The sequence below is a fragment of the Sinocyclocheilus grahami genome, unplaced genomic scaffold (genome assembly GCF_001515645.1).
Source record: "Sinocyclocheilus grahami isolate Dianchi unplaced genomic scaffold, SAMN03320097.WGS_v1.1 scaffold189.1, whole genome shotgun sequence".
Classification (NCBI taxonomy): Eukaryota; Metazoa; Chordata; class Actinopteri; order Cypriniformes; family Cyprinidae; genus Sinocyclocheilus; species Sinocyclocheilus grahami.
Genome location: NW_015505368.1, coordinates 806475 through 825443, shown reverse-complemented (window position 1 = coordinate 825443; position 18969 = coordinate 806475). Strand labels below are relative to the sequence as shown.

The 18969-nt window shown below is 35.9% G+C and overlaps 1 protein-coding gene across 10 annotated transcripts in view; it reads left to right on the top strand.

Annotated features, from left to right (window-relative positions):
* Nucleotides 1-18810, top strand: part of LOC107594697 (DNA (cytosine-5)-methyltransferase 3A-like) — a 33274-nt gene extending 14464 nt beyond the window's left edge. For 6 of the 10 annotated variants that reach the window (XM_016284838.1, XM_016284833.1, XM_016284831.1 and 3 more), the window contains 16 exons: nt 432-539; nt 658-814; nt 3422-3571; nt 5047-5091; nt 5192-5271; nt 6836-6948; nt 7046-7229; nt 8971-9055; nt 12401-12546; nt 12894-12984; nt 13567-13715; nt 14748-14833; nt 14919-14988; nt 15077-15195; nt 15271-15300; nt 16260-18810. In XM_016284838.1, the coding sequence (XP_016140324.1) occupies nt 432-539; nt 658-814; nt 3422-3571; nt 5047-5091; nt 5192-5271; nt 6836-6948; nt 7046-7229; nt 8971-9055; nt 12401-12546; nt 12894-12984; nt 13567-13715; nt 14748-14833; nt 14919-14988; nt 15077-15195; nt 15271-15300; nt 16260-16401 (1755 nt within the window). In that variant the 3' untranslated portion in view covers nt 16402-18810. The remainder of the gene's footprint in view (nt 1-431; nt 540-657; nt 815-3421; nt 3572-5046; nt 5092-5191; nt 5272-6835; nt 6949-7045; nt 7230-8970; nt 9056-12400; nt 12547-12893; nt 12985-13566; nt 13716-14747; nt 14834-14918; nt 14989-15076; nt 15196-15270; nt 15301-16259) is intronic. The other 4 variants (XM_016284841.1, XM_016284834.1, XM_016284832.1 and 1 more) reach the window with 3 other exon arrangements.
* Nucleotides 18811-18969: the final 159 nt, after the last annotated feature.

Sequence of the window (18969 nt, the reverse complement as noted above, 5' to 3'; positions counted from 1 at the left end):
CATTTACTTACCTTCAAGTTGTTCCAAACCTGTATGAGTTTCCTTCCGCTGTTCAACAAAAAGGAAGATATTTTAAAGAATGTTGGTAGCCAAACAGTTGCTGGTAGCTATTACATTCCACAGTAGGAAAAAAATACTTTAGAAGTCAATGGCTACAAGCAGCTATTTGATTGAAAATATCTTCTTTTGTATTCAGCAGAAGAAAGAAATTCATACAGGTTTGAAACAACATAAGGGTGAGTAAATAATGACAACATTTTCGTTTTTGGGTGAACTATCCCTTAAGCTTTTGTGACAGAATTTGTTGACAGTAAGGGACAAGTCATAATTTTCTCTGGTACTCAACAGCATGCTACCATTGTTGTCGATAGAGGTTGTATTGTAACCCGGAACATCCCTCTAAATGTTTTGTTTCATTTTTTTCCCGGTAGGTCTGTGTTGAGAAACTGTTGCCTTTAAGTTCCTTCCACAAAGCCTTTCACCAGCCAACCTACAATAAACAACCAATGTACAAGAAAGCCATCTTTGAAGTGCTACAGGTAGGAATTTGTTTGTGGCACAAATCGAGGATTGAACAAATCAGATCTTCTCTAGTTTATTGTTATATTCCAAGCAAAAATCTCTCTAAAGAAAATGTTTGAATGGCGTGCTTTGCAGGTAGCCAGCACTAGAGCAGGCAAAACCATCCTCATATGCCCGGAGAGTGACGACACTGACACTTCTAAGTCAGTAGACATGCAAAACAAACAGATGATTAAATGGGCCATGACAGGATTTCAACCCACAGGACCTAAAGGTCTAGAGCCGCCTGAAGGTAAGACTGCTGTTGTTTCATATTGATATCTTCTTGCTTGGCTAAGGAAAATGTCAAGCTTGTTGAAAGGGATAGTTCACCCAGAAATTAATATTCTGTCATTTACTCAATTTCATGTGCTGCTATTTTTTCAGTGGCACACAAACTTGTGGGCTTTTCATGCAACTCTGTTAGAATGACAGTCTATAGTGACTTAATTTGTTAAAGGGTTAGTTCACCCAGAAATTAAAATTCTGTGATTAATTACTCTTTCATTAATTACCCTCATGTTGTTCCAAGGTAGTAAGGACATCGTTAAAATAGTCCATGTGACATCAACGTTTCAAGCTTAATGTTATGAAGCTACGTCAGAACGCCGGCTCCTGCATCAGCAGCACCACACGCATGCATGGTACTCTTGTGAATGCGTGTCGAAGACTGACATGGAAGAGAAAAAAATGTTGAATAAAGTTATTATTTTATTTTATTTTGCACACAAAATGTATTCTAATTAAGGATGAACCACTGATGTCACATGGACTATTTTTAACGATGTCCTTAATACTTTTCTGGGCCTTGAACGTAGTAGTACAGTTGCTAACTATGGAGGGTTAGAAAGCTCTCGGATTTCATAAAAGTATCTTAATTTGTGTTCCCGAGATGAACGAAGGTCTTACGGGTTTGGAACAACAAGAGGGTGAGTAATTAATGACACAATTTTCATTTTTGGGTGAACTAACCCTTTAAGAACAAAAAAAAAAAACACAAAAAGCACCATAAAAGTGGTCCATATGATTCATATGATGCATCTTCTGAATTCATTAATATAGCTTTGTGTGAGAATCAGAATAAAATTTAATCCATTATAACCTCCCCTCTAGTGAGTTGTTAACTTAAAAACTACTGTGACCGAATCACTGATTCAGGCCAGTTGAAATTGAGAACTGGATCAGTGAATGAATTGTTCATTTTAGTTCAAGTTCTCCTCCATGAACCAGTTGATAGGGTTCACAAATTGAGTTGATTTGTGACCCTGGTCATAAGGGTCAATTTTTCGAAATTGAGATTTATACATCATCTGAAAGCTGAATAAATAAGCTTTGGTAGGATAGGACAATATTTGGCCGAGATACAACTATTTGAAAATCTGGAATCTGAGGCTGCAAAAAATCGAAATATTGAGAAAATCGCCTTTAAAGTTTTCCAAATGAAGTTCTTCGCAATGCATATTACTAATCAAAAATTAAGTTTTAATATATTTACGGTAAGAAATATACAAAATATCTTCATGAAACATGATCTTTACTTAATATCCTAATGATTTTTGGCATAAAAGAAAAATAAATTTTTTTTGACCCATACAATGTTTTTTTGGCTATTGCTACAAATATACCCAATCGACGTAAAGGCACAATATGTAATTTTCGCCGCTAGAGGGCGCATATTCAAAATAAACAAATAGACAAAGGCGTAGTTCGATGACGCCGTGACTGAGTGTGGAATCATGAGAGTTGTCCTCTTCATCCCCCCAGCCGATGTAATCCGATGGATGAGCTAATGATTTATTAACGTAGTAGAATGAAGCAGAGTGAGGCTGAAAGCCGTCGAAGCGAAACAAGGTCGTGTGTATGTGGGGGGGAAAAAGCAGCGCTGTTTTATCATACTAGCTACATTTGAAAGTTCTGTTATAATGCTACTCTGTTCGGTCGTCACTGGTCTAATAAAACGCACAACATATTAAAGCGTCTTTGGTGTTTCCATGTTTTCTACAAAACAAAACCGGAAATCGAGGGGTTCTGACGTCATTGGCAGGCGACACAATGACACTATGGACATGCTCCGTGTCACTAGTTAAAATTGCTTATTTCTCTGGATTTAAACATTCTTCGAAACATTTGGGATAATGTAAGTACACAAGTCAGCAAAATATATAACACTGTTCTAGTGGTTTTTGGATATTTTAATAAAAAAACGTACATATTGTGCCTTTAAGACTGGGTTTGTGGTCCAGGGTCACATTTGTTCACAACTCCATGACTCAATTGTATGGGTTGCACCAATTCTTGTGTCGACAGCTCATTGGAGGGCAAGGTTTCAGTGATTAATGAATTACATTTCTGTCTGGTTTTCCCACAAAGCTCATGTGGCTCAAGACGATTTGGAATATAGCGAACAAGTCATAAGGACCATGTTAATTATCCTTTTCTTTTAATGAACTGTCATTGTATGGAAAAGATATGCATGCAGATTCTTCAAAATTTCACGTTTTGGTAATCACTTTTCATTTTTGGGTAATTTCTTTCCGTTATTTCCAAGTTTCTCCATGCTAGTGAGTTCATGCTGACTTTAAGGTAAAGGTTTAAATTCAGTTTTTTGTTGTTGTTAACCAGAAATCTGCAAACCGGTGAGATTTCTGATGGACAGTTCCTCGGTTCAGAGATTTTGGAGAATTTGGTCTTTTAAGATCTTACTAGATGTTGCTCCATTAAGCTTGTACACATGCCAGCCTGCCAGGAATTAAGCTCTGTTACTGGTTAAATCAAAACGATCCTGACTGCCGGACGTTTACATAGACACACCGCATTATCCATTAACCAATAGCTATATGTACCATTGTGCCTTTTTCAGAGGAACGTAACCCCTGCAAGGAAGTATATCCAGAGATGTGGGTAGAGCCAGAGGCGGCGGCCTACACGCCCCCACCAGCAAAAAAGCCCCGCAAGAGCACAGCCACAGAGAAACCCAAGGTCAAAGACATCATCGACGAGCGGACTCGAGGTGAGCGGATACTCTCACTGAACCAGGTCAGCGAGTTCAAAGAGTTCTCGCTCGTAAACACACCTGCACATGCTAAATCAGGATTAGTGCTCTCATCTACTCAGCCGGCAGAGTAAACACAAGAGGGTGTGTCTGGAACTATGTCAGGGGTCTCGTCTAATCCTACAAGTTTAAAGATACGTGTTTTGTATTGAATTGTGGCACATGTTCAAACATAGCTTTAAAATGGCACTTTCACCTACGTGTTGTTCAGTTGTTATAATACATGCTAAAGATTTCAAAATTACTTCCCATGTTTTAGGGCAGGAAAACCTAACCGTAGTAATAAAGAGACAAGCTGTTAAATCAGCAGGGAGCTTTATTAAACACTCAAACAGGGGAAAACTGGAGCAGTCTTGCACCATCTCCTTTGTGGGTTACATGTAGAGCCAAGAGTTGCACTTCACTTGCAACACTTTTGGTAGTTACAAATGGCTTTATATTCCACCTTAGTTATAACACCTGCTTAATATTGAATGAAAACAATTAAAAAGTGGTGCAATAAAAATCTCATTAAAAGTATTTAAATTATAGTATACATAATATAACATGCACTACCGTTCAATAGTTTGTACTGTTCAAAAAGAGTAATATTGTGAAATACTGTTACAATTTAAATGAGCTGTTTTCTATTTAAATATATTTTAAAATGTAATTTATTTCTGTGATTGTAAAGCTGAATTGAAGAAACATCAGTTGTGCTTCTTGGAATGCGTGATAGGTTTTTTTTTTGGGGGGATTCTTTGATAAATAGAAAGTTCAAAAGAAAAACATTTTTTTGTAAGATTATAAATGTCTTTACTGTCACTTTTAAAAGTATTCTTTTCTTTAAAATAAAAAAGAAATCTGTAAACGGTAGTGTATTCTTTTTTTAACTACAGCACTGTTGCTGCTTTGGTACAATGTGTATTGCAAAAGGCATTATGCAAATTAAAATTTAGATACATTTATTTGAATTTAATGTTTCACTATACCACTGCAAAACATCCAAAAAAAATGACAAAGAAGCAAATCTAATAACTGCTGTTTTGGTGACACTTTTGAACTAATGTCAACTAGTATGATGAACTAGTATGTACAATTGTCAATGTGGCAACTGGAATAATTGACTCCAAACCTTGCATTAATTTTTAATCCAGTTCATCACTGAAGATTTTCAATTATTCAGCTGTCCATCATCAATTATTTCTGACATGTAATATATTTAATATGTAGTACCACTACAATTAGCAGCATTATATCAGTTAATAAAAATTATGGCATGCTATTCTATGGCAGTGTTTTGACTATTAAATAATTTAATTGTCGAGGTGATGTAAATGCAAACCACTGAAATTTCCATTCAACAAGATGTCAAGTTGAATTAGGCCAAATGTGTGAAACACTGGGAGGTTTTCCAGTTTTTAAATGTAACATTTATAAATGATGTTTTTCAGAGAGGCTTGTATACGAAGTTCGTCAGAAATGTAGAAACATTGAAGGTATGTGTTACACATACAGATTGAGATGTGTTTCATAACGGGCTCTCTGTCAGTGTTAGAGCCTCTGCTAAAATCTCTCTCTCACTTTGAACACTTCCAGACATCTGCATCTCCTGTGGCAGCCTTAATGTTTCCCTGGAGCACCCACTCTTCATTGGAGGAATGTGCCAAAGCTGTAAGGTAAACGCCAGGAAATTCCTGCTTCCTACTTCCTTGAGGGCTGCTTTATTTGCCTGATTGTAATTTTATCATGTCCATTCACATTATTGGCAGATTTTTTTTGTCTGTGACTTGAAAACAAATGTTACATACTGTATGCTGTACATGAATCAAAAAGATGTTGGCTGTAAGTTATGCTAAAGTTAGAGTGTGATAATTGTAATGCCATCTTTAAATATATATTCTACATATCTTGCTCTCAAAGTTAATGTAATTATATTGAAATAAATAGTTTTACTGGAACTAATTGCATTAAGTATGGATGCTAAGTATATTGGAAGCATATCAAATATCAAGTGATATTTTTATTTATTTTTAAAATAATTTATCATATAGTGTATGCTTAATTGTGGACTTTCATTTTTTATTTATTTTTATTTCTCATACTGTACATTATAATGTTGCGATTACTAAAGCTGATTTTCCACTGAAACAATAATATTAAAAAAATGATGCGAATATATGGTGGTTGAAATACAATGCTGCGTGAACTCAACCAATCAGCATGTTCAGCGCCCAAGTCCCGCCTCCGAAAGTTCCGAACCTTTGGAAAAATTACTACCTCGCAGGGACTTTCTGAGGGGCACATTTTTACACGGAACTTTATTTAGATCCTGGTTCCTGCGGTGGAAACACACCGAGTACCGGCCCAAAGTCCCTAGTTCCTGGGGAAAGTTCCTGCAGTGGAAAAGGGCTTAAATTGACATTTGATGAAACAATTTATTTGTTTTATTTATTTAGTGAATAGTTTTTAATATCAACCATTTAACGTTTATCATTTTAATACTGGACAGAATTCATATTGCGCCATCCATAGCATTTAATTATGAAATTAATAGTGCTGTCAAACGATTTATCGCATCCAAAATAAACGTTTTTGTTTACACAATGTGTGTGTATTGTGTATACTTATTATGTATATATTAATACACACACATAAAGCAAATATTTTGGAAAATAATTACATGTGTTTACATGTATATAATTATATTCATATAATTTATATCATATATAAATATATTTAATATATAAACGTTGCATATTTTTCTTAAATGTATACATGCATGTGTGTGTATTTATATTTAGCATTGTGTTAGCAGTGCAAAAGGTCATGGGTTCAATTCCCAGGGAACACACATACTGGTAAAAAATGTATAGCCTGAATGCACTGTAAGTCGCTTTGGATAAAAGCGTCTGCTAAATGCATAAATTATTATTAAATTAAAATTATATATTATGTAAGCAAAAACTTTTATTTTGGATGCGATTAATCGTTTGACAGCACTAGAAATTAAGTGAGATTAAATATTATAATGGATTGACATTACCCTGCTTGCTAATATATTGTATATATTTATGTTTTAAAAAATGAAACAATCAAATATAAATGCTAAACTACCACCAAACTTGCTCCTCTAATCTTGAACGCTTTTATAATGGCAAGTGTTTTTCATTTGTCAACCACATATGCCCAGTATTCCTTGATACGAATGAATTAATATTCAAAGTGTTTGTCCTTTTATAGAACTGCTTCCTAGAATGTGCGTATCAATACGATGACGATGGCTACCAGTCATATTGTACTATCTGCTGTGGAGGGAGAGAAGTGCTCATGTGCGGAAACAATAACTGTTGCAGGTGAGACAGACTGTCGGCAGTGAGCTATGGTGTATTATTTCCATTTTCTACCTCAATCCTGCATTGATTCCTCCATTATATCTTTGTTCCCCTGCAGGTGTTTCTGTGTGGAGTGTGTGGATCTGTTGGTGGGGCCCGGCGCGGCGCAGGCAGCTATTAAAGAAGATCCGTGGAACTGCTATATGTGTGGGCCGAAGGCTCAATATGGCCTGCTGGAGCGCAGAGCGGATTGGCCTTGCAGACTACAGCACTTCTTTGCCAACAATCACGACCAGGACTTTGTAAGTGGCACCTTAAAAAGCCCCACCTTAATCACCACTGACCAATCCTACCTTAGCAACTGTTACTCTCCATTATATTATCAGACAAGCTCTCCGGTTCACTGTGTTAAGCATTAGCCTTGAATCTACATCATTTTTAATCACATAATGTGCAACTGAATGATTCTTTAAAGACAAAAAAAGTCGTTTTCCAATGTCACACTTGATTCCAGCCTGTGTATGAATAATATACATTACCATTCAAAAGTTTTGGGTTAATAAAATGTATTGTATGTTTTTAAAAGAAGTCTCTTACGCTCACCAAAGCTGCATTTACTTAATCAAAAATACATAGAAAAACTGTAATATTGTGAAATATGATTACATTTTAAAATAACTGTTTTCTGTTTTAATATATTTTCAAATGTAATTTATTCCTCTAAAGGCAAAGCTGGATTTTCAGCATCATTACTCCAGACATCAGTGCCACATGATCCATCAGAAATCAATCTAAAATGTTGATTTGGTGTTCAAGAAACATTTATTATTATCAATGTTGAAAACAGTTGTTACTAGAAATCTTTTGTAACATTATAGATGTCTTCAATGTCACTTTTGATTCATTTAATGCATTATTGCTGAATAGAAGTATTAGTTTCCTAAAAAAAAAAAAAAATTGTACAGACCCCAAATTTTTGTACAATTAATTTTTACAGCTTCATAAGCAATTTAGTCTAAAATACACTGTTCAAATCTTCACTTCCTTCCTGTGGGACATTCTGAAGCTTGTCTGAGTGAACAACAGTCAGAATTCTCATGGAAAGTCTGGCAATATCAGGAAATGTTCAATTTGTAATTCCCAGGCCTGGAAAAGTCATGGAAATATGAAGTAAATATACATTTTTATGTTCATATTCAGCTCTAGAAATGACAGTGGCAATAAATTACTCTTTGAGTGCAATCTCTATAAAAAGTTCTATCCAGTAATCAGGACTGACTGAAATGGAAAGTAATGGAAAAGTTGTGGAAACTTTTAACAGTAACCATAGAGATCATTTTGGAATCACATTGTGAAATCATTTTGAAGCGCCGCAATATGTCTAAAGATTACCAACCCTAATTAATATGTATTTTGTTTTCTTATTTCCATTTCACAGCCATAAATACTGCATTGTTTGAACAGCTGTGAGCATTTTAATCAAAACTGGTGTGGTTTACAGTGCAAATGTGAATGGTTTGAGAGTTTTATTATGTAATTATATGACTCCTAAACCATTTGCTTTCCAGACCATGTGAAAGAGCAGCTTGGCTGACGGCCAGTGTGCTGAAGAGCAGCCAGAAAGTGTTAAAGTCACTGTGCTTTGTGCATTGAGTACACTTCTTAACATCATAGAATTTTAGCTTACACACTCCACTCTTTAAATGGATTACAGTAGAGGTTAGAGAGCGTTTGCTATTGTTAGCGTTATTGAATACTAAGACATTTAACAAAGACCACAGATAAGCAGCCACACTTAATCACAAGAAAATGGTTAATGAAACTGGCCTGTGATACTACGTTTATTGTACAGGCGCTCAACAATAACCCCTTGTTACTGGACTGGTTTAACGTAAAGGCCTCTTTGTTAGTTGCAGACAGTATGTACAGACAGGTGCTCTTTCATTACCAGAGCAGTGTGCTTTAAAGGCCTCTCTCTCTCTGTTCGTCTTGTCTGTCTCTCGTCCACCCTCCTTTTTTTACTCCTCCCTTCTTCTCTTTCAGGAACCACCAAGGCTCTACCCTCCGGTTTTGGCAGAGAACAGAAAAGCCATTCGCGTCCTGTCACTTTTTGATGGGATCGCAACAGGTTAGTGAAGAATGTCCGCCCTTCCTTTCATCCTCTCAGCAGAAAATAGTGCTGATCACGTTACACTCATCCTGGCTTTTAAAGTGCACTTAGCTTAACTCTTATACTGGCTGCTCGTCGACACTGCTGTACCGCTCACGTTCTAATGTGTGATTCTTAAAGTGGGGATTAACTGCAATCGCAGTTTTGACCCTCTAGACCAGGGTTCCTCAATAGGCGGCCCGCGGGCCACATCCGGCCCGTGAGAGAAAAAAGTTTGGCCCGCGCTAATTTCAAATAATGTGGTATGAAAATCCAAACGCAGCATCAGAAAGCTACATTAACTTACATCGTGTCTACACTGGACTCGATATAAAACACAAGAACTCGTTATAATCAGTGATGCTGTCTTGGATGCGGTGCGACACGACAAATCCCCAACAGTAAACTGCTGACTCGTTCTATTTATAACGTACTGACACAACGTTCAAATGATTTGCAATGCTTTGTCGCGTCCAGTGTAGATACAATGTGACAGCAAAAACATGGAGAGTGTGTAGAAAAGGAAACTGGACACGGAAAATAGATGCTTCAAATGTGAATGGACTGAAGAGTTTTGAGTGAGTGAGTGACTGATATCTTTGTTATGGAATACACGTGTTGGTTCACAGTGAGTTCACAGTTTTAACGTACAAGTTTGCTTTAATTTATTTTCAAGATCTGAGGTATCTATTGTTGCTTTCACTATGGCTATAAAGATAACGCAAAATAATATTCAAACTCACATTAGACACTTTTAACATTGAATAAAGCACATAATCATTACCTGAGATTATCACTGTCATATTTTGTATGTTGTTCCTGCCGCGACATTGCAGAAAATAAAAACCGTTCCTAAAATAGAATCTCATGTCGCTTATTGTCACGTGTCGCTGTTGCGGGAGGTTAGGACAAAAACTACAAGGAAAAGATACTTTTTATCGCGTCGTGTCTGGTTGGGACCCCCAAAAAAATCTTAAGCATAAAAATATGAATACTGACAAATCTAATAATTGAATCTGCAATTAGGGAAAGAGAAGAGATCCAGTCTGGGAATGAGCAGGAACAGGAACAGTTGATTTGCAAAGCAGACATGGAGATCCAGATTTTTTGTTTGTTCATTTGTTTTTAATATTCAACAGGCAAAGTTCTTCTGTATCTAAATGCAAAAATTTTCATATTTGTTTGAATAAAACAGACTTCTGGGGGGAAAAATCTGAATATATATATATACGTATATATATATACAGTATATAGGTCAGTGGCCCTTGGCTTGGTATTGTTGGCAGAATTCGGCCCTCGGCGAAAACTAATTGAGGAACCCTGCTCTAGACGGTCCATTTTCGTCATTAAAGCCTGATTATTATGTGGTGTATGCATATTTGGTGGACAAGTGAATGCTTTATCTTGTCACTAAATACTCACTATCTGGTCACTATAATGTACTTTTAAATCCATCAAGAAACTGGCTGCTAAGTTGCAGTCACATGAAATCCAGTCGTTTCAACAGGAATTTACACAATCAGGAATTTTGCACGAGGGTGAAATTTCTTTACACAGATTTCACAAGTTGTTCACTCAGATTTGTCGTGTTTACCAATAAAAAGATACTTGATTGAAAGATGCCTGGTAATTTACTCATCCCTATGTCATCCATGATGTTCACGTCTTCCTTTCTTCAGTCGAAAAGAAATTAAGGTTTTTGAGGAAAACATTCCAGGATTTTTCTCCGTATAGTGGGCTTCAATGGGCATCAAGGGGTTGAAGGTCCAAAATGCAGTTTTAAAGGTCTCTACATGATCCCAGCCAAGGAATGAGGGTCTTATCTAGCGTAACGATTGGTCATTTTCATTTAACCACAAATGCTCATCTAGCACTAGCTCTACTTTTTGCATTTCATAATCACGGTGGAAAGGTCACACTTGTCATAAGCATAAGTACCGACCCAGTGTTTACAAAGCGAATGTGCAAAGTGCAAAATATATGAAGTTGGAGGAGTAATGTACTTTTAAATCCATCAAGAAACTGGCTGCTAAGTTGCAGTCACATGAAATCCAGTCGTTTCAACAGGAATTTACACAATCAGGAATTTTGCACGAGGGTGAAATTTCTTTACACAGATTTCACAAGTTGTTCACTCAGATTTGTCGTGTTTACCAATAAAAAGATACTTGATTGAAAGATGCCTGGTAATTTACTCATCCCTATGTCATCCATGATGTTCACGTCTTCCTTTCTTCAGTCGAAAAGAAATTAAGGTTTTTGAGGAAAACATTCCAGGATTTTTCTCCATATAGTGGGCTTCAATGGGCATCAAGGGGTTGAAGGTCCAAAATGCAGTTTTAAAGGTCTCTACATGATCCCAGCCAAGGAATGAGGGTCTTATCTAGCGTAACGATTGGTCATTTTCTAAAAAAATTCAAATTCTATACTTTTTAACCACAAATGCTCATCTAGCACTAGCTCTACTTTTTGCATTTCATAATCACGGTGGAAAGGTCACACTTGTCATAAGCATAAGTACCGACCCAGTGTTTACAAAGCGAATGTGCAAAGTGCAAAATATTTGAAGTTGGAGGAGAAAATGAGATTGGGATTTTTTCGCCCTACCCTACCTTTTTGAACCAGAGTACACAGACGAAGAACTAACGACATGTGACTTTTCCAACTCGACTACGTCATGTGTGAAGCCGTAGACGCGCATCGCAGAGCTAGTGCAAGATGAGCATTTGTGGTTAAAAAGTATATAAATTTGTGTTTCTTTTTAGAAAATGACCAATCATTTCGCTATATAAGAACCTTATTCCTTGGCTAGGATCGTGTAGAGCCCTTTGAAGCGTGGACCTTCAACCCACTAGCTCCCACTGAAGTCCACTATATGGAGAAAATCCTGGAATGTTTTCCTTAAAAACTTTCATTGCTTTTTGACTGAAGAAAGAAAGACTTCAACATCTTCGATGACATGGGGATGAGTAAATTATCAGGAAATCTTAATTCAGGAATGCAAACTTCCAATTTCAACAGGATTTTTGGGCATCGTTGGTGTGTTTGAAGCAAGGACATCTATCATAATTGAAGAAAAGTATCTGTTAGCATTCCCGTTTTTTTTTTTTTTTGGCTGGCATACGACCACCTCGAAAAATGTGATTTGAAATCCGCCATCTTTGTTAATGGTGCTCGGTTCTGCAGCGGGTTGTTTTGAGCCAAGGCTGTAAATGCCATGTGACTAATCACTAGTACTTGCGTACTTCAATAAAACGGTCCAATTACCAAAAATAAAATAAACAACTTAGTTGTAGATTGTCATGGTGTTTGTGATTATGCCAGGGCTGCTGGTTCTGAAGGAGCTGGGTATCCAGGTGGAGCGTTACGTGGCCTCAGAAGTGTGCGAGGACTCCATCACTGTGGGCATCGTTCGGCACCAGGGACGCATCATGTACGTGGGTGATGTGAGAAACGTCACCCATAAAAACGTGAGTATCATCCTTCACCTCAGTTTACTGTTGAAGTTATTTGAAATCAAGTCTACATTTGGTGGCCATCTTGGTAACTTGGCAATTTCTTCAAGTACAGCTCTTATATACTGCACAAAAACTACAATCTTCATAACTTTTGACCATCAACAATAACTTTTGAGAGTAGTGGTATCATAAATCTTCAGGGTAAAGCTGTCAGCGTAACCATTTGAATGAATGGTATTTTTTTTGTCTTTGTGCCATATAGGTTCCTGCTTGATTACGTCCACAATATTTCATATTGATCAATCTATTTATTGTTTTTTTTTTCCTTTGTCTAATTTGTTCTTCTGTGTCATCCACAGATTCAGGAATGGGGTCCTTTCGATCTTGTCATCGGTGGAAGTCCGTGCAATGACTTGTCAATAGTGAATCCTGCAAGAAAAGGTCTCTACGGTAGGAGTTTATTCAGCTGTGTGTTCTAGTCTTAGTCTTTAGTATTAGTGTTTACACGTTCAAATACCATTTAAAAGATTGGGGTCCATAAGACTACAAAATATTTCTTATTCAAAAATGCTGTTCTTTTAAACATTTTGTGTTTGGAAAATCTGGAACATCTGGAAAAATGTATCATGGTTTCCACAAAAATATTAAGCATCACAACTGATTTCAACATTGATAATAATAAGATTAAGAAATGTTTCTTGAGCACCAAATCAGCGTATTAGAATGTGACACTGAAGTAATGTCTGCTGAAAATTCAGTTTTGCCATTACAGGAATAAATTACATTTTAAAGTATGTTAAAATAGAAAACAGTTCCTTTAAATAATAATAATACTTTAAGTAATTACATTTTACAGTATTATCAAATAAATGCATCCTTTGGTGAGACTTTTTTCAAAAATATCACCGCCCACAATCTTTTGAATGGTAGTGTACTGTATATCTCAGTTGTATTTATAACACAGCTCATATATTTGTACATTTTTATGATAATTGTCATATTGAGTTTTCAATCTTGCTTTTTGTCTTTCAGAGGGCACGGGTCGACTCTTCTTCGAGTTTTACCGGCTGTTACATGAGGCCCGACCTAAAGAGCGAGATAACAGGCCATTCTTCTGGCTCTTTGAGAATGTGGTGGCCATGGGTGTCAGCGACAAGAGGGACATCTCTCGCTTTTTAGAGGTGTTTGAACGTGATGATTAAGCTGTGCTGAATTTGTCTTATACTGTCAGTGGGGCTTTAATATAAACCAGTAGGTTTTGCTACCACCTAGTGGTAAAATGACCTGCTGTGTAGAAACTAATGAACCCATTATATGCGTGCTAGAGTCGATATTACTAAGGTTTTGAATATATTTTAGTATCTATTTATTTTAGTGCTGTCAAACGATTAATCACGATTAATCGCATCCAAAGTAAAAGTTTTTGTTTACATAATATGTGTGTTTACTAGGGCTGTCAAAATGGCTGAAAAACTAAATTCGAATTTTGTACATAAATATGATCAAAATTCGAATTATATTCAAATTTAAAATGCATTATTTCAGTTAGGGTGAAGAAAAGCTTTTGGCTTCTCTCCTGAGGCCACAAGAGGGCGCATCGAGCAAAATATTACTAATGCACGTTTCTTCAAAGCATAAGATAACATGACTATCTGTGGAAAAAAAGTGCATAATGTTTAAAATAATGTTTATAAACCAATTATAATTAATGAAGTTGCTTAAACAAATATAAACAAAACAGCATCATGTATGTATGCATAGTTTAATACAAAGGGCCGAAAGCCAATCACACAGAGTACATTTTTCATTTAAAAACACGAGTTGCAGTGGGATGGGGAAAAAAACGTAGCGTTTTTGCATTCAAATGTGGATTTTTATTTAAAATTCGACGAAGATTCGAAATTCAAATTTTGTTTTTGACAGCCCTAGTGTGTACTGTCTATATTTATTATGTATATAGAAATACGCACACATGCATGTATATATTTAAGAAAAATATGTTATATTTGTATATTAAATATATTTATTTATTATATAAATATATACATGTAAATACATGTGTAAATATTTTCAAAATGTATACTGTATGAGTGTGTATTAATATATACATAATAAATAGACACAGTACACACACATATATTATGTAAACAAAAACAATCATTTTGAATGCGATAATTTATTTATTTTGACATTTATTTGTTTATGTATCATAGTGCAACCCAGTGATGATCGATGCCAAGGAGGTGTCTGCTGCCCACAGAGCTCGCTACTTTTGGGGTAACCTGCCTGGCATGAACAGGTTAGTTGGACATGGACTCTTCATTCATTTCATTATTTAATCTCTCACTTTATCATTTTACCTCTCTATTTCCTTTTCCTCTCAGACCGTTGACCGCCATGTGCACTGATAAACTGGACCTTCAAGACTGTTTGGAGCATGGCAGGACAGCTAAGGTACTTCTTAGACCAACCCTCAATTGATTTCTCGATAAAGCCGTTTAAATCAGTTTCTTTTCGCATTTTTTATATTCGCAAATTTTAGTTTGATAAAGTACGGACCATCACCACTCGGTCAAATTCCATAAAGCAGGGCAAAGACCAGCACTTCCCTGTCTTCATGAATGAAAAAGAGGACATCCTGTGGTGCACTGAGATGGAGAGGTATGACGAAATGCCTTAAAAAAGTTCTAAGCTGTAAGTCCAAATGTAAATGTAAATGTGACATTTGTTCAACAGAGAGATCTCGAGGGCCCGCTTCAGTGAACAGTGAGTTTTATCTTATATTGATTGAATCATCTGTCGTCTACTAGCTCAGTGAAACCATATCCTACTCAGTAGAACAGAATATGACTACATATCAATACAATGAGACATGTCTTATGTAATCTATACATTGATATAAACATAGATATACACCATGAAATGGCTTGACAAACACAGTTTCTTCCTGTTTTGGTATATTTTAACCTGGCTTGATTTAAAATCCTTTTTGGAGATTCAAACACAAGTGGACAGTTAAGACAGAAAAGAAAGTCAACACATTGTTGCTTCATTTAGTTGAACTTAATGTACTAAAATAACAAACTAAAACTGAAAACAAAACAAAAACTTTTTTTTTTGTTACAAAAAAAAAAAAAAGTAATAAAAATGACAAAAACACACAACAAAATTACCCAATCTTTAATGAAAATGAAAATGAAAACAAAATATAAAAATAAAAACTAATTCAAATATTAATAAAGAATATAATAATATCCCAATGATGCTAAAAATCATTGACTTTTCCAAATGTTTCTAACAGAAAGAATTTTCTTTTAAAGCCACACATAACCAGCAACGTTTAAAACTGTAATATTATTACAATTTAAAGTAACTGTTTCCTATTTGAATATACTTTAAAATATAATTTATTGCTGTGATGGCAAAGCTGAATTTTCAGCATTTTGTCACCTGATCTATTCTAATATGCTAAAACCATTCCTTATATTATAATATTATACAGTGTTTTTTGTGTAAAAGAACAGCATTTATTTGAAATGGATTTTTTGCAAAAAAAAATTTATATCATATTTGATCAATTTAATGTCCTGTATATTCTCTATCTTTAAAACAAAAATTGCAATAAACTGTTCTAGAGTATTCATCATCTGTCTATTCACATCACCAGTGTGTTGCACTTGTGAATACATTTAAACGAACTTTCTGCCCTTTTCACTTCTTATCAGGGTGTTCGGCTTCCCTGTCCATTACACAGACGTGTCGAACATGAGTCGTCTGGCCAGGCAGAGGCTGCTGGGAAGGTCGTGGAGCGTCCCGGTCATCCGTCACTTGTTTGCACCACTCAAAGAGTACTTCGCCTGCATCTGAACTCAAATCCAGTACAGATGAGAAAAATCTAAACCGATGTAATACCAAGAGCTTCGAAAGCAAGCTCTCGTATGTTATTTGCAAGTTCGACATCAGAAAAAAAAAAAGTTATTTTATGTTTTGGTTTTATTCTTCTGGTTTGGAATAATTGACTCTTTTTTTTAATTCTATTTAATTTTTTGTATTATTCATTTGACTTTTTAGCAGTGTTATCCAGTATTTGATTTATGTGTGCAAGCTATACTTGAGACACGGCCTCCTTTTAAGGCACTGAGAGACGATGTAACAATTCGAGGCAGAAACGAGAAGTTCGTTGAGACGGAAATCGCATTTAGTTCGCCCAAACATTTCGCCTCCTGAATTTTTCGACTGTCGGGTCGCGGATCGATCTAATTCTCGCGGTGCGCGTCTGAGCCTTGAAAAAAAAGTTTTCTCTTAGTGTCAGGGGAGCTCTGTCTTAACCAATCCAAAACACCAGATCACAAATACCTCTTTGTTTACAGTTTCTATACACAACTGAAGGTAATAAAGGTACTACTGTAATAGGTGACAATATGGTGCTTCAAGGTGGTGAAAAACATTGCAACTCATGTGGTGCTACTACTCGAAACAAGATCATGGGGTCACGTTTTGTACCATCGCCAGGTAAAACAAACGACTGAAACCTTGAAGAAAAAAAAAACCCCGACAGGTCAAGCCAGGTCTGCCACATCTCATTTTATATCTTTTACAGCCTTTTTGTACAATATTCTCTGGTGCTCTTTTCAAAAAAAGAAAAAACACACGCCTGCTTCCTTCAGTATGCCTGCAATCCGAACGCATGAAACCAGCCACATGGGCGGTGATGTTTTTGTCATCCATACCTTGAAATCAAAGGCTGTGGTGAGCTACTTTTTTTCTAGTGTCACACAGGCCAGAATCATTACTGTACAACTCTTAGCGCGCGTGGCGGCCGCAGGAAGGATGGCGTCGGGTCGTTTTGTCATTTTGTCGGCCAGGTGAATCAGCCTTCAACTGCGGCGTCCGCAGGCTATTCTCAGTCAGGTGCAAAACTATAAAGGTGCGGCTTCACAATGTTCTTCTACCTTTTAATAGCAATTTTTTTGTGCTGTGTTACCAACAATATCGAGCACTTTTGTATATGTATACTTCTTTATTTCTTTGATATTTTTTTTAATCTTTCTCCTTGATTCTTGTGAATTGTTCTTTTTTTTTCAGTTATGTTTAATGATGTGAAACTCTTGCCGTTATATAAGGTAATACTTTGTTGTGTACAGTAGGGCTGTGCCAATAGATGTGAACGAATGAGCTAGGATAGAATAAATCCGTCTGTCGTGCCGGTGGTGAAGGGGCCGAATTCCAATAGCACCCCTCTCATGTTTCCATGTGCTACATGAGATACAGTATAGTGTCTGCTCACGGTTCTTACCGCTGTATAATCCCAAAGTGAGTGTGTTAAGTATCCCTGTAGGAAAAGTAGTCGGATGGGGTTAAATGCGTCTGGTCCCTAGCGTAGATCTGAAAACATTATTATGTTTGCCAATGGTGAATGTTGACCATGTCAATAATTTAGTTATCACGCAAGCTATATAGGCTAAATTTGTGAATCTGGTTAGAAACGGTCGGGCTCTAATGAAATCCTTGTTAGGCGCTTTTTATTTTATTTAAGGCATTGCACTGCTTACATACCTTAACATTTGTCACGTTTAGCAAAGTTGCTTTTATTATGTTCCCAATTTTATCGACGCCCAGATTTGTTTCTTTTTGTACATTTTGTACATAGAAATTGTCTGTTGCTTTTTTTTAATGACCTGTGAGATGTACAAATATAATTCTTTGCTAATATATATCATAGAATCAAAACAGCACTCAAATCGCAAGAGGGGGGTAATTGACAAAATGGCAACAAGCTAATTGACATAAGCTATAAAGCAGCAGGGTGTCTTTTGTAATTCATATTTATATGTGTCGAACGGAGGATCAAACTAAAGAATGAGTTCGCTAAGTGATTTTAACAGTCCCATCTTTACTGCACAGCCCTACATACAAAAGTGTGTTTCGATTTGCTTTTTAATTCTTGTTTTAAGTACTAAGAGAGGGATTGTAGGTGTTTCATAAGGTGCTAAACATTTTATCTAATTGAGAAAAATATATTATTTGGAAAATAAATAAACTTGTCTTGATAATGACTGTTTTTTTTTTTCTCGATTGTTTCTTGTAGTATTGGAGAAGCACTATTATTTTACTCTCTCATATAAAGATATTAACAAAGGCATTTTAACTTTGTACTTGAAAAAAATAATGATAAATGATGAAAGATTCTTATATTGTTTTAGAATAGACATTGCTGTAGTTGGTGCTTATCTGTGGGAAATCGTACTCATAATGGGAAATAAAAAAAATAAATAAATAAAAAAATGTAATTTTGCTGTTAACATGTACTTGCTTAATATCCAGGCAGAATTGCTTCTAAGTCCTACATTCCATGCCATATATCCAGCCCTCCATCTTCTTTTGTTTAATTTTTTTTTTTTAGATTTCTGTTTTGTTAAATTTAATTTGCTTTAT